This window comes from Gossypium raimondii, chromosome 3 (assembly GCF_025698545.1).
Source record: "Gossypium raimondii isolate GPD5lz chromosome 3, ASM2569854v1, whole genome shotgun sequence".
NCBI classification, from domain to species: Eukaryota; Viridiplantae; Streptophyta; class Magnoliopsida; order Malvales; family Malvaceae; genus Gossypium; species Gossypium raimondii.
Window position 1 is genome coordinate 61,726,953 of NC_068567.1, and position 26,252 is coordinate 61,753,204.

Here is a 26,252-nt window from a genome sequence, read left to right on the forward strand (position 1 = left end):
AGTTATTAAAACACTGTATACGACACTCTAAGATCATACCATTCTATCACCTAAAACATTATATAAAATTTTTAATTTCTATCGATGATGCTTTATATTGTTTTAGGTTCATGAACCAAAATGAATTTAGTTATCAAACTCAAGTACCAAAATTGATCAAATAAAAGTTCATGTACCAAAATGAATCTAATTATTAAGTTTAGGGACCAATAATTATATTATCTTTTCTTTTTAATAATGATTAGTTTTCAACATGCTTTCTCGGCAGTATTTGAAACTTAACAATTGAAGTTTTATTATATTATTGATATTATAATTTAACTTTTGAATTTGGTCAGCTTTGTTAGGTTTTATGTTTCTTTATTTTCCTTTTTAGTTTTTACAGTGAAAGTTGTTTCATTGCTTTAGCCTTTTTCTTGTCTTCGCATCTTAATTTATTTTCTTTTTAATGAAGGCAGCGGGTAAAATACTAAAAAAAGTTTCTTCTTTTTTAATTTATCGAAATGGGTCAGGTATTTTATTATTTATCGGAATGGGCCATTTTCCCCTAAATCGCGTCTACATCAGCCGAAGTCAGGGGACGTGTCAGCAAATCGCGTCCACGTCAGCGCGCTTTGCTGACGTGGACACAAATAGCGCTTACGTGGGCTCTATTTGTGTCCATATCAGCAAAGTGCGCTGATGTGGACGCGATTTGCTGACACGTCCCCTGACTTCACGCTGACGTCGACGCGATTTAGGGAAAAATGGCTCATTCCGGTAAATAATAAAATATCGAGCCCATTTCGATAATTTAAAAAAAATGATTTTTTTTGGTATTTTGCCCGAAGGCAGCAGCCTTAATTAAAAATGGGATTGATGCACTATTAGGGACCTGAATTTATTAAATATTGGGTCTAAAATTTGTTGTCAATAATTTTGGTAATTCTTATTATATTTTAGGTCTAATTTTTTTTCTTCAAATTAATCCCATTGGCAATTATTTACATATCAAAATTTTAATCTTTTCTAAATTAGTCCCTGAATTTTACAGTTATTATCAGAATCGATTAAATCATCGATTTTTATCCAATCGATTAGACAATATTTAATTGCCCAAAAACTAAGAATAAAAAATCATAAACACTAATAAATAAACATATATTTAACTATTAAATTTTTATATTGGGTTTTATTTATTTATGTTTTATTTATTTCTGGGTTTTGTTTTATATTATGTTTTACTGGATTGGATTAGATTTTATAAGCTTGGGTTGAAAAATTAGGCAAGAGAAGTCAAAAAAAATGGTTCAACTGTTTTTTTTAGTGATTCAAACATGTTTTGGTTCCTGGTTCAAAGACTATTCCTAGCCATTGGCTTAAAACCTAATTTAATATCTTTGTCTAAATTAGTGCATTCACTGATTCTCCATTAAACTCATCGTTCAAATCCAACAACATTGTCTTTTTTCTTATGAAATTGAGTCCACTTTGATATTTTTTCTTTCAAATTGATAACTAGATCCATTTTGATCATTAAACTTTTATTCTATCAAGATTTGATGATGTGACAAGTGTTATTGTAACAGGAACAACGAATTAAGATCAATATAATAGTCCAAACAAAGGGGTTGAACCGATTGAGTCGAAAAATTATTTGAAATTGGTAAAAATTAAAAACTAAAACAAAAATCGACAATTGAATTGATTTAATAAATTTGTAGATATTTACAAAATTTTAACTACTGTTGGTTTGATAGTCAAGCCGGTCGAACTAGTTAAATCGAGATTCGGTGGTTTGACCTATTCAAACACGGGCTTGGTTATTAAAACACAGAATATGACACTTTAAAATTGTACCATATCATTATCTGAAAAATTGTATAAAATTTTACGCAATTATGTGATACAATCTCAAAGTGCCACATTTTCAAGCTTTTATATATTTCAATTTTAGGTACCAAAATGAACCTAATTGTCAAGTTCGAGTGCCAAATTGGATAAAAAATACAGGTACCAAAATGAACATAATTACCAATTTTAGGGCAAAAAATAATATTATGGCTTTATATAAATGGCACACTTTTTTCACTCACCTTTTACCACGCGGTTCATGCTCGAAATCATTACGATTGACTAAGAATCTACAATAGTAATTCAACAAAATTAATTTTAGGTTAAAATGTGCTCTAAGTCCCTATAATATTCATACATTTAGAATTTAGTCTTTATACTTTAATTTTAATGAATTTAGCCTCTCTACTTTTTAGATTACAAAATTCAGATCCAATTGTTAACAGTAAAATTCTTTTGTTAATTTCTCTGGTATAACATTTTAAAATTAAAAAACCTCACTTTATGATGTTGTAATGAATTTGAATTTAACAGAAAAATTTTAAATTATATTAACAATTGAACTTGCATTTATAACTTCGAACGATTAAAATACCAAATTCCTTGAAATAAAAGTAGGAAGACTGAATTCCGAACTGACAAATAGAACAGGGACTTGAAACATATTTTAACCTTAGTTTATTATGTAATTCCTTGCAAAGATTTGGTGTTTGTCTGAAATTTTCAATTCGAATTAAAATAAATTAAAAAGTAAAAAGAAACAATAATTGAGTCTTAATTTCAACGAGTATGACTAATTGCAACATTAATTTTGTTTCTTAATTTTGTTGGGGATAATCCAATAGCCAAATGCCAACAATCACTATCATGACAATATCTCAATACTAAAAAACCTTTAAATTGGTATTTGAGTCTTAATTCGATTGGTATGGGCATCATTGTCAATATAGGAGAATGTGGGTTCGAGTGCGCTAAAGCGCATTGTCCTTTAATTTATGGGTTGGGAAGGGGATATGAGTAGTTTTAGGCATTGTGTCGAAAAAAGGAGATATGATTAGAACCTATAATGAGATTGTTAAAAAAAATCTTTAAATTGTAAAATAAAAAACGCCATCGTCCCTAATTATTCGACCTAATTTTTTTATTCTAAACTCTTTCATAAGAATTGGAACAAGTAATCAATTGTTTCAACAACACTTAATTCAACGAGACTCGCTAATTATAATGGTTGTTCAAACATGGCGAACATGGATACTTTATACTTACACGTCATTATATCTTACACGTCATTATATCTAAATCTAATTATTTGGATAGCTTTTTGTTCTTGTGGAATTTAGTTATGTGTTTGAAATGTTACACAACAATTGAACTTGGGTGTAGTTATTTATAATTACATATGTACGACATGGAAGAGAGAGCTCAATTTTTTATTATGAGGGCTGAAATTAAATTATAAAAATTTGAAAGCTCCAAATATAATTTTATCATTTATTACTTTATAATGTCATCAGTTTTCAAGGGACCAAACAAGAAACTTTTCACTTTCAATGGGATAAAGTACAATTTCACCATATGTTAACTTATAACTCCATCGTTTATGAATGGACTAAATTGAAATTATTTCCTTTTTGGGGCCAAGGCCCTTGCCTGTTCCTTAAATTCACTTCTGAGGACATGTTTGGATAATTATTTTAATTAGTCAACCCCACTGAATTAAGTGTAATTAAAACACTTCGATTACACACTATATATTTTTTAATGGAGAGACTACGAAATTAGAGAATTATATGTGTAATTATACCATATAAAATGAAATAATAAATTTTCTGGGAACAAAATTGTTTTTGGCTTATTTATTTTTTATACTATTTTTCTTATTTATATCAAAATATATTATCCATAAAAATTAAAAAATGTTTATCTTTTAAAAACAAAATAAAAATCCCACTAGCTCTTGCGTTTGACATTGGTATTTATCAAATAGATCCCCTTTTTTATTATTGAAATGATAAAAGAATAAAAAAAAAAAAAACATCAAAGAAATAATCCTAATTGGCTGCCATTTGACAACCAAATTGCAGCCTTACTTATCATAATTACAATATAAATAATAAACCTCTAAATAACTATAATCACAATTAAAGGCGTTGATGAGTCGAGCTTGGATTTAAAAATTTTCAACCCAGCCTGCTTAGGCTTGTTTTACTGTTTAGAAATAAGAATATTTAAATAGGTTAAACCGGTCATTTGGGTGAACTTGGAATTTGTGTGGAATCGGGTTTTGACCCAACCTAATTTGGCTCATTAACACCTTTATTCAAACCTAAACTTAAATAGAATAAAAATTTGATTTAGACTTTGAACATAGTTTACATGGAGTGAAACTCGAATATGAAAATTTAAAAGTATTAAGAGGCCAAATCCCACCGAGTGTGATTTTGAATTTAATTTTTTATCATGATTGCCGATTAATAATAAAATGTATGATTTGTTTTAGTTTAAATATATTATTAAAATTTAAATATCTTTTAAAATGTTCTACTTAACATGAAAAGTAAGTTTTTAGAACTAAATTTATGGCTAAACCGATCAAAGTTCTTGATTGTCGATATGACTATTTTACTTTATTCGAACAAATAAATTATTAAAATTTATAAAAATTTAAAATAAGAAAACCAATTAAACTACGTATTCAATTAATTTTTAATTTGTTTCAAGTTGTACCAATTTACGGGACAACCAATTCAACCCTTTTTCAAGACTATTAAATTCATTTATTTATCCGTTATAATAAATGCATTTTCAAATTTAACTTGTTATCCATTTATGAATCTCAACTTGATAATTCTTTTTAAAGATTTAAAACTATTTTTTATCTAAAATAAATGATGGAATAAAAAAATCACAAAATTTATTAGAAATTCGGAATTCCTCGAGAGGAAAAAACAAAAGAAAAAAATAATTTATATTAATATTATTTTCAACAATCTAACGGTAATAAGATCCCGATCGAACGGTGTGATGAAAAGCTACCTGACAAATACATAATGATGAACCCAACATTAAGAAAAGAGCAAGGGCAAAACCGTAATTGAATCACCCAAAAGGCCCAGTGCCAACTGCCAAGGTTATAAGGTCAAATTTTATGAAAGGTCCCTTTACTATGTATTTTTTTTATAAATTTAGTCTCTCTACTTTAATTTGATTTTTTTATTCTTCTATTTTTCGACATGTATTTTCAATATTGAGGCTTGCATTTTTTTTCATGTTAACTTTATCAAATAATCAAATTTAAAATTTTTAAAAATATACAACGATATGATTTATACACACATTATTATTATTTTTTGGTAGAAATTGACAGTATTAAGCGATTACATTTGATAAACCATAATCAAGAGGAAATAGACATGTTGCGATCTCTTCCCAACAAGTTCATGACTGAAGCCGGTGGGGATCTAAATAAACGTATCAAATAGCTACTTGTATCAACACATTTAGTCATGTGATCAGCAACATCATTAAGAGATCTTGGGATATGCCGAATACGAATCTCCCATTTCCGACGCAAAACCTGATGTAACAGTCGCAGTTCCACTAAACTACTACTGGCTCCTGCACCAGACAAAAGTAATTCAACCAACAAAGCATTATCAACTCAACTTCATATATGTCATATATATATTATCATTTTTTAATATGGAAAAAATAACTGTTCACCGCTATAAATATATATCATATCATCATATATTTTTTTAAAAGACTAAATTAAGATATATATCATATTGTATACAAAAATCGATTTAAAAGAAAAACATTTAATGAAAATAAACATTTAAAGTAAAAAGATTAAGCCAATAAGTCCTGGATCATTTAGTAATTATGTTCGAGTCTTACCATATACAATTGTTATACATGGGTCATTAAATACTATCATGTGTGGTTTTTATAGGTGGATTTTGTTCTGTTATATTCTAATTCATCACGTGTTTGTGTTTTGTATTAGTTTGATTCTACTTTATAGTTGCTCGAGCATATAATTTGTTAAAAAGAGTCTATTCTTTCTAGAGAAGTTTTCAAAATGTCGTCTACTGGGCACTCAACTGATCCTCCAACAATCGAAGGTATTGCCCTCTAGTGGGGGGTTTTGTCTCTTGTATACTGTCGAGAGCCAACGTGTCATGAGCGGCCACCCAATGGGCTTGGTTCATGGAGCCAGGAGAGCCTCAATTGATGAACTTGCAAGACTTAATGGAGAGCTGACAATACAAGATGTATAATAATTATGAAGCTCACTTGCGCACAGAGAGACTTGAACCACTAACCTGAGGCATATAGGTCACTTATTTGCAACCATGGTACCAACTATATCCCTTAAATAGTAACCTATATGCAATAGGTTAGGGGTTCAAACCTCACAAAGGAGAAAACACTCATTTTCTTTTGGTGAGTGGTTGTATGTCCACATATGACTCGATTACTAGAGATGTTCCCCTTCCGTGAACTAACCTACTTACAACAAGTTAACTCTAGTCCAAAATGGGAGACAAAATTTTAGTACGAGGATTCAATCGATTATTAATAAATAATACTTCAAAAACTTCTCTCAGAAGACTCGGATTCCTCACCATATTTATAATTGTAATGCACTTTTGATTGTACCGTATTTACATGTGTAAACTTCCCCCAAAATACCAAGACTAAAATATCAAAAGTAGAAGACTAAATTCGAGAAAAAAACATAATACAAGGACTTTTTATAAAATTTAACCAAAAGATATGATCCCCACAAGGCGCTAGCAAGAGAAGCTTCAAAAAGAGACGTTGACGCTGCATCTAGATTTCCAGGACCACGGTCCCATTTCCGATCTCTCCCTAAAACCCGCTAAAAACAACCGCTCCTTCCTTCTCTCTCCCTTCATAATTTTCATATAAATCGCCGGTTTTTTCACTGTTCCATAAACTACCGTACATCCTTTTTTATTTCCATTTTAACCCTTCGTTTAAATTCAGATTCTCAAATTTATCCTTCGTCTTAGTTTTTTTCAGCTTTATTAAAGCTATAGCAGCTTTGATTTTTTGCTTCTATTTTCCTTTTTTACTCTTCCAGGTCTCTCTCTCTTCTCTTCTTTTTCGATGAAGTTCTTAGCAGCTTTCATTTTCATTATTTAAAAAGCTTTTAAATTTAAATGAGGAATTACAAATTATTTTAATTTATGAAAGACTTCAAATGTGGATTTTCAATTTTGTTTTGTACGTGAGAATAGTTTTTTTTATATATATTTTCATTTTTTGTGTTTGTTGATCTAAAAAATTGTGTTTATCAGTACTAAACAAACTGTAAATTTTGGAGTTTTACGTTGAAAATGCTCTGTTATATTATGTTTTAAGCTGTTTTTAGATTTTATTCTGTTTTTTTTTGCAGTGCTCGAGTATCGAGGTGGAAGAGTATGGTTAAAAAGATTCAGATCAGAGCATAAATGAAGGGAAAACGACACTGTTTTGGTACTGAAGTTGTTATTTTCGCCAGTTCTTTTCCAGGAAAAATTATTAAAAAAATGCAGAAATGAGAAAAATGAATGAAAATATTTTATTTTTTCATGTATATAGTTCTTTTTTTTTTTTTTTTTTTGGTTTAGCTTGGCGTTTAAGCATGTGTTGGTGTCTATTAGGGAAAGTTTTCTACTCTTTCAAGAAGTAAAAATAAATATTTTCGCTTTTTCTTAAATGATTTTTTTAATAGGGAGGGAGGTTTTCATATTAACTACCAGATTCATTGACATTTATTTTCTGTTTCCATTTTTTAAATGTTCTTTTAGTTGATGTTTAACCTTAAAGAATAAGGTATGAAAATCAAATCGTTTTCAGATTTGTTGGATAAAACTTTATGACTAGCTCGTTGTTACTGATTTTGGCAATCATTTTTCTCTAGTTAGTTGTTTTGGTAATCAAATAATCATGATTTGCTTCTTGTTGCAGATAGATTATGGTTGTGAAAGGATGGGCCTAGGCCTAATATTTCCTTGGCTGCCACAACAAACTTGCTTGCATTTTTAGGAAAGCAACAGTGAGTTTGTGTATTTGAGTACCTCTTGAGTTTGGTTTTTCTTTTTTCCAATCTGTTTGAGAATGTGAAAATTCATGGGTCTATTTTATATAATGTGCGGTAGGGCTAGTAACTGTAGAAGAGGAGTGTGAAAAATGGGGACAATTGGTGGGGAAGAGTTGAAGAAGTTGGAGAAGGAACAGAAGGTCCAACTGGCTGCTGCTCGTGAGGAGAGGATTCTTGTGTTGGTGAGGTTGAGGCCTTTAAGTGACCAGGAAATTGTAGCAAATGAAGTTGCTGATTGGGAGTGCATCAATGACAGTACTATCCTATACCGGAACACCCTCCGGGAAGGATCCACATTCCCGTCTGCCTATACATTCGGTAAGCAAACTCCCCCTATTTTCATGTCTTTGTTGTGATCTAATAAATTTTGTTGCATTAAAATATGATAACCAGCTCCCAGTTTCTAGCTCCCATTTGCTGCAGTAGGCGTTTTTTTTAAAACTTTGATATACTTAAATGATACTAAATTTGTCCTTTAATAAATCTGGTTAATTGAACCTAGGCCAGGTTTATGAGGGTAATGTACATCGTTGGCTTAAGTTCAAAATTAGGTGTTAAAGCATCAAACATGGAAATTGTTATTTCTGTTGTGTGCTTCGGATTGACAAGCAATTTTGATCAATAGATTGTATCTTCTTTCTTCCTTTTTATGGTGGGGACAGATAGAGTATTTCGGGGTGACTGCTCGACAAAGCAAGTGTACGAGGAAGGAGCCAAGGAGATTGCTCTTTCAGTTGTTAATGGTATTAATTGTGAGTATGGTTATTGGCATCTTGGTATTTGTTCTCTGTTGATAAACTTCATGCCAAGTACAAAGTTCTCTAACAATTTTCTTCCTTCTGTTCCCCAGCTAGCATTTTTGCTTATGGACAAACTAGCAGTGGGAAGACATACACAATGAATGGAATAACTGAGTATACTGTTGCAGATATATTTGACTACATAAACAGAGTAATGAAAGTTTTAACTCATTTTTCTTTCATCATGTTGCATTTTCTCACGATTATTCTTTAAAAGCATTTTTTTTTACATAGTACTGATATTATCATTGCAGCATGAAGAGAGAGCATTTGTTTTGAAGTTCTCAGCAATTGAGATATATAATGAAGCCATTAGAGACCTCTTAACCTCAGATAACACCCAACTTAGGCTGCGTGATGATCCTGAGGTGAGTAGCAACATCCATATTATAATATTTGTTTCATTTTCTTGCGCTTATGATTGCTCTAACAAGTTCTTTTTGTCAGAGAGGAACTATTGTGGAAAAAGTCACAGAGGAACCCCTGAAGGACTGGAATCATTTGAAAGAACTCCTTGCAATTTGTGAAGGTAGAGCATTTTCAAAGTTCTCTGTTTACTTGATGATGTTGCACTCTTGCATCATTATGGATTATTAGTAATTTTCTAATGCATTGCATTGTTGCAGCTCAAAGAAGGATAGGCGAGACTTCCTTGAATGAGAGAAGCTCCCGATCTCATCAAATTATAAGATTGGTATTCTCCCTTGCCCTTCTCTTGCTTGAACATTTAATTGCTAATAGCTTATGTGTAGTAATGTTGAGTTTTTCTTTCCCTTTTTAGCTTACCATAATGTGCATTCTAACTTTTGTAGACAATTGAAAGCTCTGCTCGTGAGTTCCTAGGAAAAGAAAATTCAACAAGCCTTGCGTCAAGTGTGGTATGGCTCATGGAATTTACTTTCACATTTTAAGTTCATAAGTTGTTATTCTCAAATGAAAAAAAAAAAATAAGTGATGCAAAATGGTATTTGAGTGCAGAATTTTATTGATTTGGCCGGAAGTGAGCGAGCATCCCAGGCCTTATCCACTGGGGCAAGACTGAAAGAGGGTTGCCACATAAATCGTAGTTTACTTACTCTGTCAACTGTTGTTCGCAAGCTAAGGTAGTTTTCTTATTTTTCATTTCAATCACCAGCAAGAGATTATTTAATGTCTAATTTCTTTAAGCATAGTTGTCTGATTGTTTAAGGAGTTATATTTCATTACTGTGAGGTTGATTGAGCTCCTATTCGTTTCATTTATGGTTGTCACTTTTCAATTTTAAAGTGAAACAAAGACTATGGGGCATAGTTTTACGACAGTTTGCTTAATTAGATTCAGTGTTGAATTTTTCTCAATGACACTAATATGTGAATAATTATTTACTATATTCTTTAGGGATAACTATTCATATCCAGTTGGAGTTGAAGTAATCATTACCACAATAGTGTCTTCAAGTACAGGATATTGATGATGTAGAAAAAGGCAATGTCTTGTTAAACTATTGTCACCTACTATATTTGCTCAACTCATCAATTTTAAATTGAAACAAAGACTGTGGGGCATAGTTTTATGACAGTTTGCTTAATTAGATTCAGTGTTGAATCTTTCTCATTGACACCAATATTTGAATAACTATTTACTATATTCTTTAGGGATAATTATTCATATCCGGTTGGATTTGTAGTAATCATTACTACAATAATGTGTTCAAGTACAGAATATTGATGATGTAGAAAAAGACAATGTCTTGTTAAACTATTGTCACCCACTATATTTGCTCAACTCATCAATGTTTTGCTATGGTGGATGCAGTAAAGGCAGACAAGGACATATCAATTATAGGGATTCTAAGCTGACACGCTTACTGCAGCCCTGTTTGGGTGGCAATGCCAGGACTGCCATCATATGTACCTTGAGCCCCGCGCGGAGCCATGTTGAACAAACCAGAAATACTCTTCTGTTTGCTTGTTGTGCAAAAGAAGTTACGACAAAAGCTCAGGTCAACGTGGTCATGTCTGATAAGGCCTTGGTTAAGCATTTACAAAGAGAGGTGGCCAGGTTAGAAAGTGAACTCAGGAGTCCTGTGCCTCCTTCCTCAAACAGTGACTATGCAACTTTACTGAGAAAGAAAGATCTTCAGATCCAAAAGGTAACCATCCCCTTCGGGAAATTTATTAAGGATGTCAAGGGGTCCTCTTTAATGAGCAAAATTATCATTTTGTCTTGTCTAGTATGCAACATATGCAACTGCGTCTCTTTATCTTGTCTAGCATGATAAAAGTGAAACGAAAACATGTTGGTGAATCATGCATTCTATGTTAAAACTTATAAAGCTTGGCTGAAACTTCAGTATAGTACACAGATAGATACTTTTGCTTGTGGAAAATTAGGCTGCAAGCAAATTGTTGTCTTCTGACTAAGAAGCCTACCGATTTGAGGTGTCTGACATGTAAAAGACAGAAGGGAAAGCCGAGGCATTTGCATGTTACATGTCACCTAACATTGTTTACATGACTCTGCACTATTCAGATGGAGAAGGAGATTAGAGAGTTGACTATGCAACGTGATCTTGCTCAATCTCGGGTCAAGGATCTGCTAAGGATGATTGGAAATGATCAAGAGTCGGTACAATCGGTATGCGTTATTGCCTATGGTATCCTTGCATGTCGTGCTTTCACTGAATAGAGTGCCTATTGTAACATTATTCATTATTTTCTTTTTGATGTATATTGTTCATAAATTTTTCATTTCTTAATGTTGGTTAATAGTTCCATTTTTGGACTGACACTTCTTTCCCTTTTAATGATCAGGCAAGAATCAATTACCATCCTAATCAACAAGCTGGGGATACATGGGAAGATGACTATTCAGCATCAGAGTCATCGTGTTTGGCTGATTCTAATCAATTTCATGTGCATGTTCGAAAATTTAATCCAATCCATGGTTATGACGACACAGAGAGCATGAGTAATCATGAAGGGCCCTATCAGGAGCCTCTGAACAATCATGGAGATCATTCCATGACTGATTCTGCGCAAAGCTTGGAGACTCAAGGTAAAATTGCTGATGACCCCGATGAATACTGCAAAGAGGTCCAATGTATTGACACAGAAGGATCAGGCAGGGATAATAATAATTCTGAATCTCTTGCTGTACCAAATGGTGAAAGTGAAGGACGATTGGCATTGACATTAAATGGAGTTGGAGATGTGGCTGGCCAGGAAACAATGTCTACCCCAATGAATGGAGATAGAGAAGCAAATCATATTCAAAATAGCCTGAAGTTGAGTAGGAGCTGGAGTTGTAGAGATGATGTCACGGGTGGTACATCTTCTCCATATATGGACGGAGAACATAATGAAAGCACCCCTCCTAATGGGTTAGAGAAAAGCTTTCCTGGAAGACCAGATGGTTACCAAAAGAAATTTCCTTCATTAAATTATGATGCCAATAATGGGCGGCTCTCCAGGAATGATTCTCTGTCTTCTCTTGGGAGTGCTTCCGTCCAGACTTCTGCAGACGAACAAATTACTAGTATTCATACTTTTGTTGCTGGACTGAAGAAACAACTTGATGGCCAGGTGAGAATATGCCTATCATTTTCTGTCAGTGGAAACTTTAAAATATGCAATTGGGCATGTCTAATTTGATTTCTTTGCAAATGTGTGGTACTTTCATCACAGGTTCAGGATACCAGTCTAGAAGTAGATGAGTCTGGAACGAGTATGAAAGGTGCAGGATTGGATCCAATGCATGAAGCATCAGGCACTCCTGTGGATTGGCCCCTGGAATTTGAGAGGTTGCAGAGAGCAATACTCGAACTTTGGCAAGCTTGCAATGTTTCCTTGGTTCACAGAACATATTTCTTCCTTCTCTTTAAAGGTGATCGAACTGATTCAATTTACATGGAGGTAGAGATTAGGAGACTTACCTTCCTCAAGGAAACATTTTCTCAAGGAAATCAAGCCGTAGAAGATGGTCGCACACTAACACTGGCTTCAAGGTTCTCTCTCTTTCTCTCTCTTGCAGCCATTGATTGCCTAATGGGCTATGAACAGTATATGTGAAAACACTGAACTTTTATGATTCCTTGCTTGAACAAAGGACATATATGATATATGTCGGTCTTTGTCAACATAGCAAAATTTTCTTCTCTTGGAAACTCTAGGAGTTTTCATTATCTAATGTTGACATCGATTATTTCATTATCCTTAACATCTTTGTGGATACTGATTGTTTATACTTGGAGCAAAATTTTCCTGTCTTGAAAACTCAATATTGAATAGAAAATATATAGTGTTGATACTAATTGCCGCATATCCGTGAAGTGTGCTTTAGTTTTCTTCTTGTAGTATTTATACTATGGAGAAATGAATATCAAATAGATAATAACTGGCTGGGTCGTGTTAGTGGCCTAGAAGTTGTTTGAAGTCTTTTCCATGGTGACTTTGATGCTGTTTTATGTTTACTTTCTTCCAGCATATGTTTTATGTCTCAATTGGTTAATTTATTGATGCAGTGTGAAAGCTCTTCGGCGTGAGAGACGAACTTTAAGCAAGCTAATGCGTAAAAGGTTTTCAGAAGAAGAGAGACAAAAACTGTATCAGAAATGGGGTATTTCGTTAAACTCGAAGCAGAGAAGGTTACAACTGGTGAACCAGTTGTGGAGCAATAACAAGGATATTGATCACGTCACAGAGAGCGCCACCATCGTTGCAAAGCTGATTAGATTTGTAGAGCAGGGACGTGCACTCAAGGAAATGTTCGGGCTTAGCTTTACTCCTCCACGGCCTAGGCGGAGATCCTATGGTTGGAAAAACAGCATGGCTTCTCTTATTTGAGCCTATATATCAACATCTGTATACAGCCATAGAAGGTAATTTTCTTTAAAAGATTATAGGCCATGTTAGCATTCTTTTTAATGATTGAAATTGTTAACAGCTTGTAATGATTATCAGATAGAGTGGTGTATGAATGTATATCTCATATCCAAAAACTGGCTTTTATGCAATAGTCTTCGGCCGATTCGGGTTTGTGTGTATCTGCGTGTATTGGTTCTTAGGTGACATGGATATGGAAATATGACTTTCTGATTTTGTTATCTCCGTTTCATGAATGTGTAGGAAATTTGTGTATTTGTATTATTCACGGGCTATAATCGTGTTCAAGGTCTTATGTTTATATAAATTTTGATAGATTGCTTATTCTTACACATGCTTATTATGTTTGTGCTGTATTTATATTTTAATTTGGGAGATGATGCATGCAGGAGCAAATAATAAACTCAACGTTGATGTGGAATTTTAATATGCTTTTCTAAATTAAATAACGTGATATATTACCCATTTTACCTATTTGTACATTCAATCTAAATCCCTAAATTGAAGAACATTCATTCGATAGAAAGATAGTTATAGGAACAAGCAACGAGTGCATTTGTTGAAGTGAGTTCGTCCGAGACTAGGGTTCAAGGTATGTTTGTTGGCTGAGGTGAGTTCATTCAGCCTCGAGACTAGAGTTCGATTTGTAGGTTACAATATGAATAATTTGTATCTAACATATTAAAGAAAAATAATATCATTAAAATTTAGAAGAATTATTTTTAACATATTATATGCAAGTTATCATTATGATATGTGTACTTATAATTAGGGGTGAGCATTCGATCGAATCGAATCGAATCGAAAATTTTCGAGTTAATCGAGTTTTCGAATCTCATTTTATCATCTTAACTTTATTTGAATTTTTCTTGAATCGAGTCGAGTGAGATGGAATTCGAATCGAATCGAATATATTTATTCGAGTTAAATTTTAAAAAATAATTTTGAGTCATTGTAACCATTATCACCCATCGTAATAAAATTTGTCCACCTTAATCAATTTTTTTATTAACTTTCATCCCCTCATAATTTATTTATTAATTTTTTATATACTGGTTAGCTTCTTTGCTTGCTTAATTGTTTCAATTATCTTGATTCTTGTCACTATGTATTTTGAAATTAAAAATATATTAAATGTAAAAATATGATTTTTAATAAAATTATTTTAAAAATAAAATGTGAAATTGATACCAATATAAAATTTTAACACGAATATTTTATGGCATAATTAATAATTCAATTTTAATATAAATATTCAATATGACTAAACAATTCAATAATATAAATAATATAAAATGTGAAATTTAATTTAATAATATAAATAGTAGATATAAATAAAATTATTATTATTTATGTTTAGTGATTTTTTTTGGATAATTTTGATTTTTTATTTGAGAGTAAAGGGTGAGAAGTAAAAGGTTGGGGGGTAATTAAAAAGTTTTGGGAAATAAAAGTTTGAGGGAAAGTAAATAGCGAGTAAAATTTTGAAGGGAAAATATTAAAAAAAAATTGGAGGGGGGAGGGTTTGGGGTAGATGAGAGGTGAGATGGGAATGAAATAAAAGTTTTAGGGGAAAAGTGGGAGGGAGTAAAAATTTTGAGGGAAATTAAAAGGTTTTGAGGGTTTTTAGGAGTAAAATTTTGAGAAAAAGTAAATGGGAGAGTAAAATTTTGGTGGGAAATGAATTTTGGGTAGATTGGGGGGTTGGGAGGGGAAGGGAGTAAAAGTTTTGGGGGAGAAGTGGGAAGGAGTAAAAGTTTTGAGGGAAAAGTAAAAAGGTTTGGGAGTTTAGGGTAAAAATGTAAAATATTATAGTTTGATATTTGAATTTTTCGAATTATTCGAGTTATTCGAATTCGAAAACTTAACTTGATTCGAACTCAAAATTTGAAAAAAAAATTCGAGTTAATTCGAATAACTCGATTTGTTTAACTCGAAATTTAAATTTTTTTTTAATTTTTTCAAGTGGAATCGAGTTTTACTCACCCCTACTTATAATTACATTTTGGTCAATATGTTTTAAATACACTCAATGCTGGATTTGAGCTCAGATTTGATGTTTAGGCTAGATCAATAAAAATGACTTAATTGATCCTTTGAGGACTAAATTAAAACATTTTGAAGTTCAAAAACCAATAAAAAATTTGCAAATATTTTGGAGATGTACGGTGCAATTAACTCATTATAACTTGAAAGAGAATAAGACGCTGCCGTTTCATCATTAGTCGGTCCGCGCCCGCGGTCGTAGATCAATCAACGCTTTGTGAAAAGCCTGAGAGAGAGAGAAAAAAAAATCAAAAGGCAAAAGCAACTGAAATGAGCGGAGCCTCGACGGCGGCGTATTTAGCTCGAAGAGCGGCGCAAAAGGAGAGGGTTCGGATCCTCTACCGCCGTGCCCTGAAAGACACACTCAACTGGGCCGTCCATCGCCACCTCTTCTATCAAGATGTAACTCCTCAAATCCTCCAATCTCCCAATATCTCATCTTTTCACAATTGTTTTCCCATTCAATTGAATCTATAATTTATATTATTTATTTTTCTTAGGCTTCTGACCTTCGCGAGAAATTCGAAGCCAACAAGCATGTGGTTCGTCTCCCTCGTTTCTCATCTTCATATCATTTTGATTTTTTGAAAAGTAAACTTGAACGAGTATTCGTTATCTGTGAATGTGAAGTACATTATTTTATTATTACCTTTTCTTTTTCTATGATGATAATTTGAGCACATTGAACTTCTGCATTGAACTTATCGATTCGGTCGTTTCAGTTTTAAAAAAAAAGACTGACTTAATCAGCTCAATCGATAACCTTAGGTTTATTTTTGCACTTGTGAATAGTCATTGTGATGGTCAGAATGGTTTAATGTTTTTTTTTTAAATGGTTAACTCTGTGGCTATTTTGGTTGTGCATTTTACAATTTGGTGTGTTATTACAGGAAGATCTTGATACAATCGACAAAATGATAGATGCAGGTGAAGCAACTTATAATAAGTGGCGGCATCCCGATCCTTATATCGGTACGTACTGTATTTTTTTCGTCGGTAGTTTTGTTAAGAGAGTTTTGTTTTGAATTAATGGGACATGCAAAACTGTCTTTCTGTGGATGCGTAGACTTGTCTCAAAGAAAAACGGATATGATAGAAGTGAGTGTCATATGGTTGGATATTGAATTTTATGATGTCTCAATAAATCTTGTGTGGACAGTATTTGTAAGTGAGTTTTTGGATTCATAGGTTGTTTTGAAACGTTCTTTTAAAACAATTGAGAGGAGAATACCACAGAATTTTGAAAAGGGAATGAAATCTCGTCGATAACTAATTAGTTATTATAGGATGATAGTCTGATGATACTAGTGAACTTTCATTGATTGTGTGAAACAAGCCAAATGAGAGCCAAGGTTTGCTGAAGTAGGTGAAGAGAAATGCTACTTAACTATTACTATGTCAATTCACCTCTCATTGCTTAGCGGCATCTCTTTTTCACTTACATTCTTGTGTTTGGTCCATCAATTGTTGGTTATTGTTGATTAGCTCTCGCTTTTGTTATTGCATGTGATTGATTGACTGTGATATAGGTAGGTTTCTTATAAGATGCTTATTTTTTCGTATTTTAAACCTTTTACGGTGTTTTAAGCTTATGTACTAAGTTCATTTGCAGTTCCTTGGGCTCCTGGTGGTTCCAAGTTTACTCGAAACCCTGTCCCACCTTCTGGGGTAAGTGTTATTTGTTCATTTCTTGCTACCCGTGTTTTCTTTCCCACATTCCATGCTGTTTGGCTCATTGCCCTCGTCTATAGTTATCCATCAATTATCATCCCAATATACAATTTATTTATACTGCAGAGTAGAAGAAGAAAACTAGAAGAGTAACTCAAGCCATTTTGCTTATCTTGTTTTTACTACTCAATAGCGGATGGTTTAGTATCAAAATTTCATCTCAATTGGCTTGCAACTTCTCAATATATATGACTCTGAGTTGTTTACTGTTTGTTGCTTACCTATATCATTTACGTGCCATCAGCTATTATTTGCTAAATTTTTTATTGGCTTTATTATTGCTCATCCGGTTCTGATTGTTCACTCTTGATGCAGATCGAGATTTTGTATGATTATGGTCGAGAAGAAAATGACTAAGACATCCATCTTTTCAACTTCCCCAGAAATAAAGGTTAGCCATATACTGTATCTAGATTTACATCATTCATTGTATAATTTCCTTAATAAATTTTGGTTTGTCTCAAATAACTGCCTTCTGGTTGGCAGCACTGCTCTTGAAAGTATAGTTGCAAAAATCTCTTGAATTTGTACTGAAAAATACATTTTTATGTTGAGGATTGAACTTCTCCTCTTTTATAACATGGTTTAAGTTTGAAATTGCATGTCTAGGGAGATACCTAACTGATAGTCAAACCAATTAGGCCACCAGTTCCCTATTCGACCGCTGGTCCAACAATAATTAAATAAATTCATAAAAATTAATGAAAAATTTTAAAAATATATATAAACTGGTTCAAGCACTGGCTTTTAACAGTTTCAAGCAGTTCGCTCTGAGGCTGGTTCAATCCCTTTGTCTAGACTGGTATACTGGCCAGTTCCCAGTCCAACCGGCTGGTCCGTTCTGGTTTCAACAACACTGGATATATGTGCTAGAAGTAATAGAAGTTCTATTTTATTTGAATTCTAGAGGGTTTTCTTTTTGGTCCTGAAAATATTGTAGTTTATTTAGGAAGTGATTGATGTGTTATTTCACCGAATTGAATTTATGGGATGCTATTCTACATGTTTTGTCTCTTTTAAATTTGTATATTTTTGCGCTAAGGTCTGAACCCTTCCAAAGCATACTCTTTGATGAGAAAATTCAATGCAAAATCACATAGACTGTGATAGCAAGGGCCTCTCTTGCCCGCTCTTCCCAATTTGGTTATTTTTTAATGTCAGAACTTTTAATTTTCAGTTGATGCAGGTCTAAAGGATCGTTGAGTGTGTAACGAGTGGTCTGGGACAGCAACTAATTTGCATTACCTCAATTGAAACGAGATAAGGCTTTTAATAACATTTATGGTGATTCTCCATTGTGCTTATTGTTGTGTGCCTGGTGTTTTGTATAATAAAAGATCATTGGTCTGATTGAAGGTACAAAATGCTTGCTTACATGGCATGGAACTACAACGATCTTGAATCTTTCTTGTCATAAACTATATTTCTCTTAATTTCATATGCAGTTTTTTTTATAAACTTGTTTATGGCTATGTCAACGGTCGATAATTGAACAGCTGGAGACATTAGGGTCAAGGGGCCGGTTCCTTGACATTACGGGTTGTAATGTAGGTGTCCCAAGTGTTTTTCTTGACATTACTTTGTTTTACAAAAGGGATCAAAGCTTGAAAATAAGGTTTTAAGGTTTCAGATGTTGAAATTCGGTTTCCGAATCCAGCGAATGTTATCTTTTAAATGTTAATTACATGAAGTAACCGGATCAAATCCGTGTTCTCTTCGGCATTACTTGTCCTGCATTGTTCCCATACTGAGATAAATGGAAAATGGAGCGGCTGGAACCATGAGCTCTGAAGAAGCTTGTTTCCCCACAAACTCAACACTCGCCTAGTCCTCATTTGAAAATACAAGCAAAGAGTCAGATGATAACAAAGCAAATAAATGCTTGGTTTTTTACTCATTGATACAGCCAATGCTTGCTCTCTTTATTTAACATACATTCAGGTGGCAAAATGTTAATTCGAACCATTTGATAGATTTCAAATCAAGTGGCCGGGATAGAGAGGGGTGTTTTTCTGTTTGAAAGGCAAGTGTCTAACCGTTTTGGTATTTCTTTTTACATCAAATGTTCATCGAAAGTACGGAATCAAATGAGATAGATTACATATACATGCAACATTCATGGAAGTAATAGCAATAATTCATCCTCTTCTTGCTTCATTGTCGTTTTCATTCTCCTCGCTAAATCTTTGTCGTCGAACTTAAGGGTGAAATCATTTCTCTTTTACCCTCTTAAAATATTAATAATTTAATTTTATTTTTTATAACACATAAACTTATGTTTTCATCACTCGCTTGCTTGTACCGAAAACAAAAAGAAACATTGAATCGTTTTGGCCCAAAGTTTTTTTTTTTTTCCTTTTTCTTTTTTCTGTTGTACTATTTTCCCCGGTTTGCTCTCAGATTTAATTGAAAATAAACGAAATGCAAAAATATGCTTCAAGTTGCTATATTTTTTTGCATATTTAAAATCTAGTCCATCTAAGAAGTTAATCTTTTTTTTACTTTTTGAATTTAAAAGTTCAAGTACAATTATTAATCCTTAAATGATTTTTACATTAAATTTATTGGTGTGACATTTTGAGAATAAAAAGAAAATGTGTAATGACTTATTTGGCCCTCTAACTTTATAAAAGAAGTCTTTTTACTCCTCCATATAATATTTCGCCTCTCTTAGCCATTGAACTTGCACTGTTTGTCAAATCACCCTAAAATAGATGGAAAAAGTTAACATCTATTAACTTTATTGATGTAGCATACACATGAATTGTCACGTAAGCAATTAATTAATTTTTTTAGTTTAAAAATTCAAAAATTTATTTTTTAAAAATGAATTAATTTATGATGTAGATTGTCACATCGTGCAAAGTTAACAAACGCTTACTTTTTCATTCATTTTGGGTTGATTTGGTAAATAACACAAGTTTAAAGACTAAAAGAGGCAAAAATTAAATGAAGGGTAAAATGTCTTTCTTTATAAAATTGAAGGGTCAAATAAGTTATTATGCCAAAAGAAATACTAACTTAATAGCCATATAATAATAATGAAAAGACATAATAGACCTGAATTTAAAATAATAATTTTCATAGTATTAAAAATTGAACTTTCATTTTCAAATCTGAAAAGTAGAGTGACTAAATCATTATTTTTGGAAAGAAAGAGGGCTCAATCTTTGAAAAAAGGATTAGGGACTAAATTTAAAATATAAGAAGAGTGGAGGGACTTAAAATATATTTTAACCTAAATTAAGCCCAGATTCCAGACCAGGAAAAAACGGGTGATGGAGATGGAGTTTCTTTGTAGTGTGGCTCCAAATTAAACACGATCATCTCCTTGTTCTTTAACTCTTCAATAAACCCCCAAAAAATACACATGCTATATCCACCATTACATTACGTAGTTTTATTTTTCCAGCTAACAGCCTTGGAAAAATGGAGGTGTTTTGCAGTCTTTCATGGACTCATTCCATTTCTCCTCGTCTTCACATCCCTCACCCTTTCTCTGTAAGTTTCCGAGTAACACCCAATTTCACCATTTTTTCGTTGTTTTTTCTTGCTTTCAAGTTCTAATCGTTTTGTTGTATTTTTTTTAAAGGTGGGTGAGACTAATAGATTCAGGGTTATTTGTAGTGCTGCTCAGTCCCAAAAGGTTTGTTCTAATAGATACTCACTTCTTTTAACTTGAAAGTAAATTTTCCATTTTGCCTCCTAACTTCCATGAATGTGATATGGTTTCATAGTGAAATTGGGGGTCAAATTTTGCTATTAGTTGTGGATTTAATTTAGTGAATTTTAGTATATGTAGGTTTCGAATTTCAAATTTTCAATTTGATTCAAATAATAGCAGTTAAAACCATTTCGGTTAAATTCTACCATCAGCCAGTCCATTCTTCAGTTTGATCATTCTTAATCCATTTACTTTTCGAATTAAACTATAGAGACTAAATCCACAACTTAAGCACAATACAAGGACTAATAGCATAATTTAACCAAAATGAGGTGTTGTGAATTTGATCATGTTGGATCAATTATTTTCCTTGGGAGATATTTTTTTGATTCTTTATAGATTGTTTTGTAGGCAAATCAGATGACTGTATCAGTTACAGGAGCTACTGGTTTTATAGGTACAAGATTGGTGCAGAGATTGCATGCAGGTAATAATAGTTTGTTTAAATGTTTTTTAAGAATAATTTAGCTTTTTTTTTAGAAGCTTTTTAGGAACAATTTAACTTTGATGAAATTGTAATGCAGACAACCATAACGTTTGTGTTTTGACACGGTCCAAGTCCAAAGCTGAGACAATATTTCCGGGTAAGAAGGTAATGAGTACTTTTTGTATTTTGCTCTTACATTGCTTTTCTGCATATAGAGGAGAAGATGAAAGAAATTTTGTTGGCAGAAATGGGTGAAAAACCTTTTGAGAATCTGAAAAACAAGCATATAGATACATATGTACATATGTACATATGCATATTTCTCTTTTTTGGTCTCAGAAGAACAGTTCATTACTTAGCAAATTGTTCAGTGCATATGAATACTAGCAATATCAGCTTTAAAAACAAAAACCATAAAGTTCGGAACATTAAAATAAACAACATGATCCTTACACGACAAACTAGGATCACTCCTCTTCCTGGCAAGAGCATCCGCACAGCGATTTCCTTCATGAAACACATGCATTAATGGCTATTCTGGAAGGAATCCAGCATTTGTATATATGCATATTACTTAATAAATGCATCTACTTACATATCTTTTTTCCCTCTTTGTTTCTTTGTTTGGCCTTGTCATTTGTAGTGAAGAACTTCCCGGGAATTGTAATAGCAGAGGAGGCTGGGTGGAAGGATTGTATCGAAGGATCGAATGCTGTTGTGAATTTGGCTGGAATGCCTATAAGCACAAGATGGTCTCCTGAGGTTGGTATTAGAAGAATTATCTTAAATCCTAAACTTCGTATCATGTTGCTAGATAGACATGAGCTCTTTAGCCCGATAGGAAAAAAGTACAAACTCCTAAACCATAAAACCCTAAATATAACGTAATGATTTGCTATCATATATTCTTGCATAAGTCCCACTTCTCGAGACATACTTTTTAGCTCTTTCGTTTTTCATTTCGGTACGATGCAAATATACTAAATTCTCAGCTGGCGCACGCGCACACACATACACACTTCATTTGATTGATGGCATTGGCCAAGTGATGCAATGGATACTGAGTCTTCAACAACTTTTTTTGTTAAGTATCGATTAAGTCTCCATACACCGCTATTAAAATAGATACCTCTGCATCTTTTTGTACATATACGATGTTGTTTTTATCTGTATTGCAGATTAAAAAGGAAATTAAGGAAAGCAGGATCAGAGTCACCTCAAAGGTTTCATTTTCTGCTTACTTTTTTTCTTTTAAAGCAATCGACATTCTATAACCTCTTTTAACTTTTTGTCCATTGCCCCTTTTTGCTGATTTTTGAAGGTTGTAGATTTAATAAACAGTTCACCTCAAGGAGTTCGGCCTACCGTGTTAGTTAGTGCAACAGCCGTCGGTTATTATGGTTCGTATCTACCTTTACATCCATAAGGTTTTTAAGAAACGGACAAAGTTCATATCAATATGATCAATGAAATGCTTCAGACATGAGCTCTGCAACTAGGCTCCTCTAACGTATACATATTTTACTTGTTTCTTCCTGCATGCTCAGGCACAAGTGAAACACAAGTATTCAACGAGAACAGTCCATCGGGAAATGATTACTTAGCTGAGGTAAAGAAATAAAGAAAACGATTACCTAGCTTAGATGAGCATTGTTTTGTTTCCTTTTACTGATGCTATATTTATTTGCTCAGGTTTGTAGGGAATGGGAGGGAACGGCGCTTAAAGTAGATAAGGATGTGAGATTAGCTCTTATTCGTATCGGAGTTGTACTCGGAAAAGACGGCGGTGCTTTAGGTATAACTGATGCTCTTCTTTCTCGATCTCTTCATGCTCGGTATATGATTAAAATTAAGATATATTTTTCTCAACAAAGATATATTTACTTTTGCAGCTAAAATGATCCCTCTCTTCATGATGTTTGCTGGAGGACCTTTGGGCTCTGGACAGCAATGGTAATGCTATATCATCCCTAAGAACTACTTTCAAATAGTTATCAGAATTGGCTTGTTGATTTTCATTGGGGATGCAAGAAAAAACCGGACTCGACGGATTCCAACCTGACCCAATTTGATAGTGTCGGGTTTCCTTTTAATATGATTTCGAGGTGGGTCTAATTTTTCATTTAGTCGAGGTGGGTCAGGTTTAAGAAAAACCAACTCTGCCCACCCCAAGATAAGTACCAAAATAATATAAACTGTGGCTTACCTAAATCGAGTCAGAGTCGGGAATAGCTTTGATTTTTTGGGTTTGACATGGGATGGGTAAATTAATGTTTCGAATCGGGGTCAGATTATGTTGGGAATATCAGGGTGGGCAAAAACCCGACCCACCCCACCTCATTGTTATCTCTAATTTTCATTCCTACAGCTGATATTGTTTTTCTTAATCTACATTTCGATAATGTTTTTCATATGTAGGTTTTCATGGATTCACTTGGATGACATAGTGAACCTAATATATGAAGCTTTATCCAATCCATCTTATAAAGGTAAAATCTTCTATGAATTAATGTACTTAAATTTTTGTGAATTCCCAATGCAAAACAAGGCTGAATAACCCATTACTGTAGGAGGAAAACTAAATTGAAATGGGCTTTGATGTTTTCTCTACTCTATCCCAATCTTTGTGTGTCATATCATGCCATTGTTGTCTTCTCCTTGTGGTTTCTATTAGGGGTGTAAATGAGACATTGATACTTGCAAGCTACTCAAGTTCGACTTGAAAAAGATTCGAACTCAATCCGATAATTATTGAGCCGAGCTCAAACTATGGATCGAGCCGAATTCGAGTTTAATAATACTTGGCTCAAACATCTCGTGAGCCTTATTGAGCTTTTCATATTTTTATATTATTAAATTACATTATTGGCCTTAATATATATTATTAACCTAAGCTTAATTATCGAGCCGAGCTTGAGCTTGAGTACAAAAATTGGTAAACGAGCTTAATCAAGGTTGAGCTCGAACTCAAGTAGCTCGATTATATCTCGAGCCCAGCTCAAGCTTAAAAATAGATGTTCGATAAAGCTCAAGCCGAGTATTGAACTTCAAATTTTGAGTCGAGCTTGAGCTTGCCACTATTCAGGCTTGACTCAACTCTGTTACACCCCTAGTTTCTGTTACATTAATACGAGAACTGTCGCAGTTCATCTCCTGCTTTTTGCTTTACCTAATTGTCGTCAGGTGTTATAAATGGAACTGCACCAAATCCGGTTCGATTGTCGGAGATGTGTAATCAATTGGGAAACGTCCTCGGTCGACCATCATGGCTTCCGGTTCCTGACTTTGCCCTCAAAGCTGTATTAGGGGAAGGTGCTTCAGTGGTATGTTCTCTTTTTCCTTACACATCCATAAAACACATGCAATTGAGATTCAATATATACTGTTTATGCAGGTTCTGGAGGGACAAAAAGTGGTTCCTGCAAAAGCTAAGGAATTGGGTTTCCCATTTAAGTACCCTTATGTTAAAGATGCACTTAAATCCATTCTTTCATAGAATTCTTTAGGTTTTCTTTTTGGTTTCATTTTTTTCCTATTAAGTTTTCTCCCAACGTCAAGAGTAACATTTTGCGATTGTTATTTTCTGTATGTGGCTTTGCTTTGCTTTTCCTATTAGCTGATTATCAATGATAAAAAGATCAAGCATACATATATATATACACACACATACACGCATAATCCACTCACATAGCTTTTGGGTTTGAAATACACAAAATGTCCTTTTGTGTGGGGTTGCAATTTGACAAATATCCCTTTGGAAGAGTTTACATTTTTCACCTTCACAATATCTCCTTATGCTAGTAGCAAATCCATGTACCAACCCCATTGTCTCCACCTCGAATGCCTTTGGAATCAAGGGTTCACGGACTGACCATAGAATCTTGTTCAATAAGTGGAATGCATTAATTACCCGATCTCAAGTTGTGTAATAAGAGTCGGAGAAGGGCAACTACTCGTTCTTAAACCGAACAAGTTTATGACCAAAGAGTTGAAGAGAGGAAAACTTTTTGCCGTTCCTGGTTCTGTTGTAGCCGGATCCTTTGAAACCACAAGATAGTAACCAATACTTAATACAACAATTAATATAGCTAACCTAAGTGATCGGCAGTTGACAGAGGCATTATAAATGAAACAACAATGAAAAACTCTGCAACCGTATCGATTGAAAAACTGAGAAACCAAGCAAAGGAGACATTAAAAAGTACTAGTTGGTGCTGCCATCTCTCATCTCAACTATTATAAACCAAAATTTCAAAATTAATAGTTTGAGTTAAATAACAAAAGACTTAACATTGACAACTATACCAGATAACTTATTGTTTTAAAAGTTCAAAGGCTAGCCATCTAAACGAAGGGAAAAATATTAAGGGGCCTTTCACTGTTTCTCCTAGAAGATTAATTCATGAAACAGCAATATACAAGATACCATAACTTCTTCACGAGCACCAAAATTCCGTTGTCTTTTATCCCATAATTTTAGGTGTAGGTACACGTTCAATCGATATAACCAAGCCGACCTGAGGCTAACCAGAAAGCCACATGATTGTGGTCAACAATATGTAACCAAATAACTACTCAACAAATAATGAGTTAGCGAATCAAACCTCAAAACCCGGGCAGAGGGCACCTTAGTGCCACTTTCACTGCACAACAAGACAGGGAAAAGCAAAATAAAATATATGAAAATCCCCAATGTTCAGGGCAATCAGTTAGG

General features: G+C 33.4%; 3 protein-coding genes across 7 annotated transcripts; all 3 read left to right on the forward strand.

The window, feature by feature from the left end:
- Positions 1 to 6,707: 6,707 nt before the first annotated feature.
- Positions 6,708 to 13,831, forward strand: LOC105795355 (kinesin-like protein KIN-7E). Of its 3 annotated transcripts, none has more exons than XM_012624953.2 (16): positions 6,708 to 6,946; positions 7,262 to 7,341; positions 7,816 to 7,903; positions 8,007 to 8,266; positions 8,611 to 8,700; positions 8,799 to 8,899; positions 9,003 to 9,116; positions 9,196 to 9,277; positions 9,375 to 9,442; positions 9,561 to 9,626; positions 9,727 to 9,851; positions 10,543 to 10,879; positions 11,260 to 11,364; positions 11,541 to 12,311; positions 12,414 to 12,733; positions 13,250 to 13,831. In XM_012624953.2, the coding sequence occupies exons 4-16, from the start codon at positions 8,038 to 8,040 to the stop codon at positions 13,569 to 13,571; spliced, it is 2,730 nt and encodes a 909-aa protein (XP_012480407.1). In that variant the 5' UTR covers positions 6,708 to 6,946; positions 7,262 to 7,341; positions 7,816 to 7,903; positions 8,007 to 8,037; the 3' UTR covers positions 13,572 to 13,831. The 3 variants fall into 3 exon arrangements, with proteins under 3 accessions (XP_012480407.1, XP_012480410.1, XP_012480411.1); XM_012624956.2 differs by having other exon boundaries at positions 7,820 to 7,903; XM_012624957.2 differs by lacking the exons at positions 6,708 to 6,946; positions 7,262 to 7,341 and adding an exon at positions 7,547 to 7,680.
- A 1,999-nt stretch (positions 13,832 to 15,830) lies between these two features.
- Positions 15,831 to 18,845, forward strand: LOC105795357 (NADH dehydrogenase [ubiquinone] 1 beta subcomplex subunit 9). 3 transcript variants are annotated; one of them, XM_052628731.1, is made up of 6 exons: positions 15,835 to 16,058; positions 16,157 to 16,198; positions 16,547 to 16,628; positions 17,269 to 17,324; positions 17,703 to 17,778; positions 18,574 to 18,845. In XM_052628731.1, exons 1-5 carry the CDS (start codon positions 15,927 to 15,929, stop codon positions 17,742 to 17,744), a joined length of 354 nt encoding a protein of 117 aa, XP_052484691.1. In that variant the 5' UTR covers positions 15,835 to 15,926; the 3' UTR covers positions 17,745 to 17,778; positions 18,574 to 18,845. The 3 variants fall into 3 exon arrangements, with proteins under 3 accessions (XP_012480414.1, XP_052484691.1, XP_012480413.1); XM_012624959.2 differs by having other exon boundaries at positions 15,836 to 16,058; positions 18,565 to 18,845; XM_012624960.2 differs by lacking the exon at positions 16,157 to 16,198 and having other exon boundaries at positions 15,831 to 16,058; positions 18,565 to 18,845.
- Positions 18,846 to 20,720: 1,875 nt separating this feature from the next.
- Positions 20,721 to 25,185, forward strand: LOC105795359 (epimerase family protein SDR39U1 homolog, chloroplastic). The gene is made up of 13 exons (XM_012624964.2): positions 20,721 to 20,888; positions 20,980 to 21,033; positions 21,463 to 21,538; positions 21,636 to 21,695; positions 22,182 to 22,300; positions 22,717 to 22,761; positions 22,860 to 22,938; positions 23,086 to 23,147; positions 23,231 to 23,333; positions 23,431 to 23,491; positions 23,957 to 24,027; positions 24,722 to 24,861; positions 24,933 to 25,185. The coding sequence occupies exons 1-13, from the start codon at positions 20,817 to 20,819 to the stop codon at positions 25,032 to 25,034; spliced, it is 1,044 nt and encodes a 347-aa protein (XP_012480418.1). The 5' UTR covers positions 20,721 to 20,816; the 3' UTR covers positions 25,035 to 25,185.
- The last annotated feature ends 1,067 nt before the right edge of the window (positions 25,186 to 26,252 follow it).

What these genes read in the sequence shown, in the direction of transcription:
- LOC105795359 (XM_012624964.2), top strand. Translation starts at nt 20,817, where the DNA reads ATGGAGGTGTTTTGCAGTCTTTCATGGACTCATTCCATTTCTCCTCGT. An exon ending in GCACAAGATGGTCTCCTGAG is followed by an intron (nt 22,301 to 22,716) that starts GTTGGTATTAGA and finishes TCTGTATTGCAG; the next exon opens with ATTAAAAAGGAAATTAAGGA. An exon ending in TAGGGGAAGGTGCTTCAGTG is followed by an intron (nt 24,862 to 24,932) that starts GTATGTTCTCTT and finishes CTGTTTATGCAG; the next exon opens with GTTCTGGAGGGACAAAAAGT.
- LOC105795355 (XM_012624953.2), top strand. Translation starts at nt 8,038, where the DNA reads ATGGGGACAATTGGTGGGGAAGAGTTGAAGAAGTTGGAGAAGGAACAG. An exon ending in CAAGCCTTGCGTCAAGTGTG is followed by an intron (nt 9,627 to 9,726) that starts GTATGGCTCATG and finishes ATTTGAGTGCAG; the next exon opens with AATTTTATTGATTTGGCCGG. An exon ending in AAGATCTTCAGATCCAAAAG is followed by an intron (nt 10,880 to 11,259) that starts GTAACCATCCCC and finishes TGCACTATTCAG; the next exon opens with ATGGAGAAGGAGATTAGAGA.
- LOC105795357 (XM_052628731.1), top strand. Translation starts at nt 15,927, where the DNA reads ATGAGCGGAGCCTCGACGGCGGCGTATTTAGCTCGAAGAGCGGCGCAA. An exon ending in GCATCCCGATCCTTATATCG is followed by an intron (nt 16,629 to 17,268) that starts GTACGTACTGTA and finishes GTTCATTTGCAG; the next exon opens with TTCCTTGGGCTCCTGGTGGT. An exon ending in ACCCTGTCCCACCTTCTGGG is followed by an intron (nt 17,325 to 17,702) that starts GTAAGTGTTATT and finishes CTCTTGATGCAG; the next exon opens with ATCGAGATTTTGTATGATTA.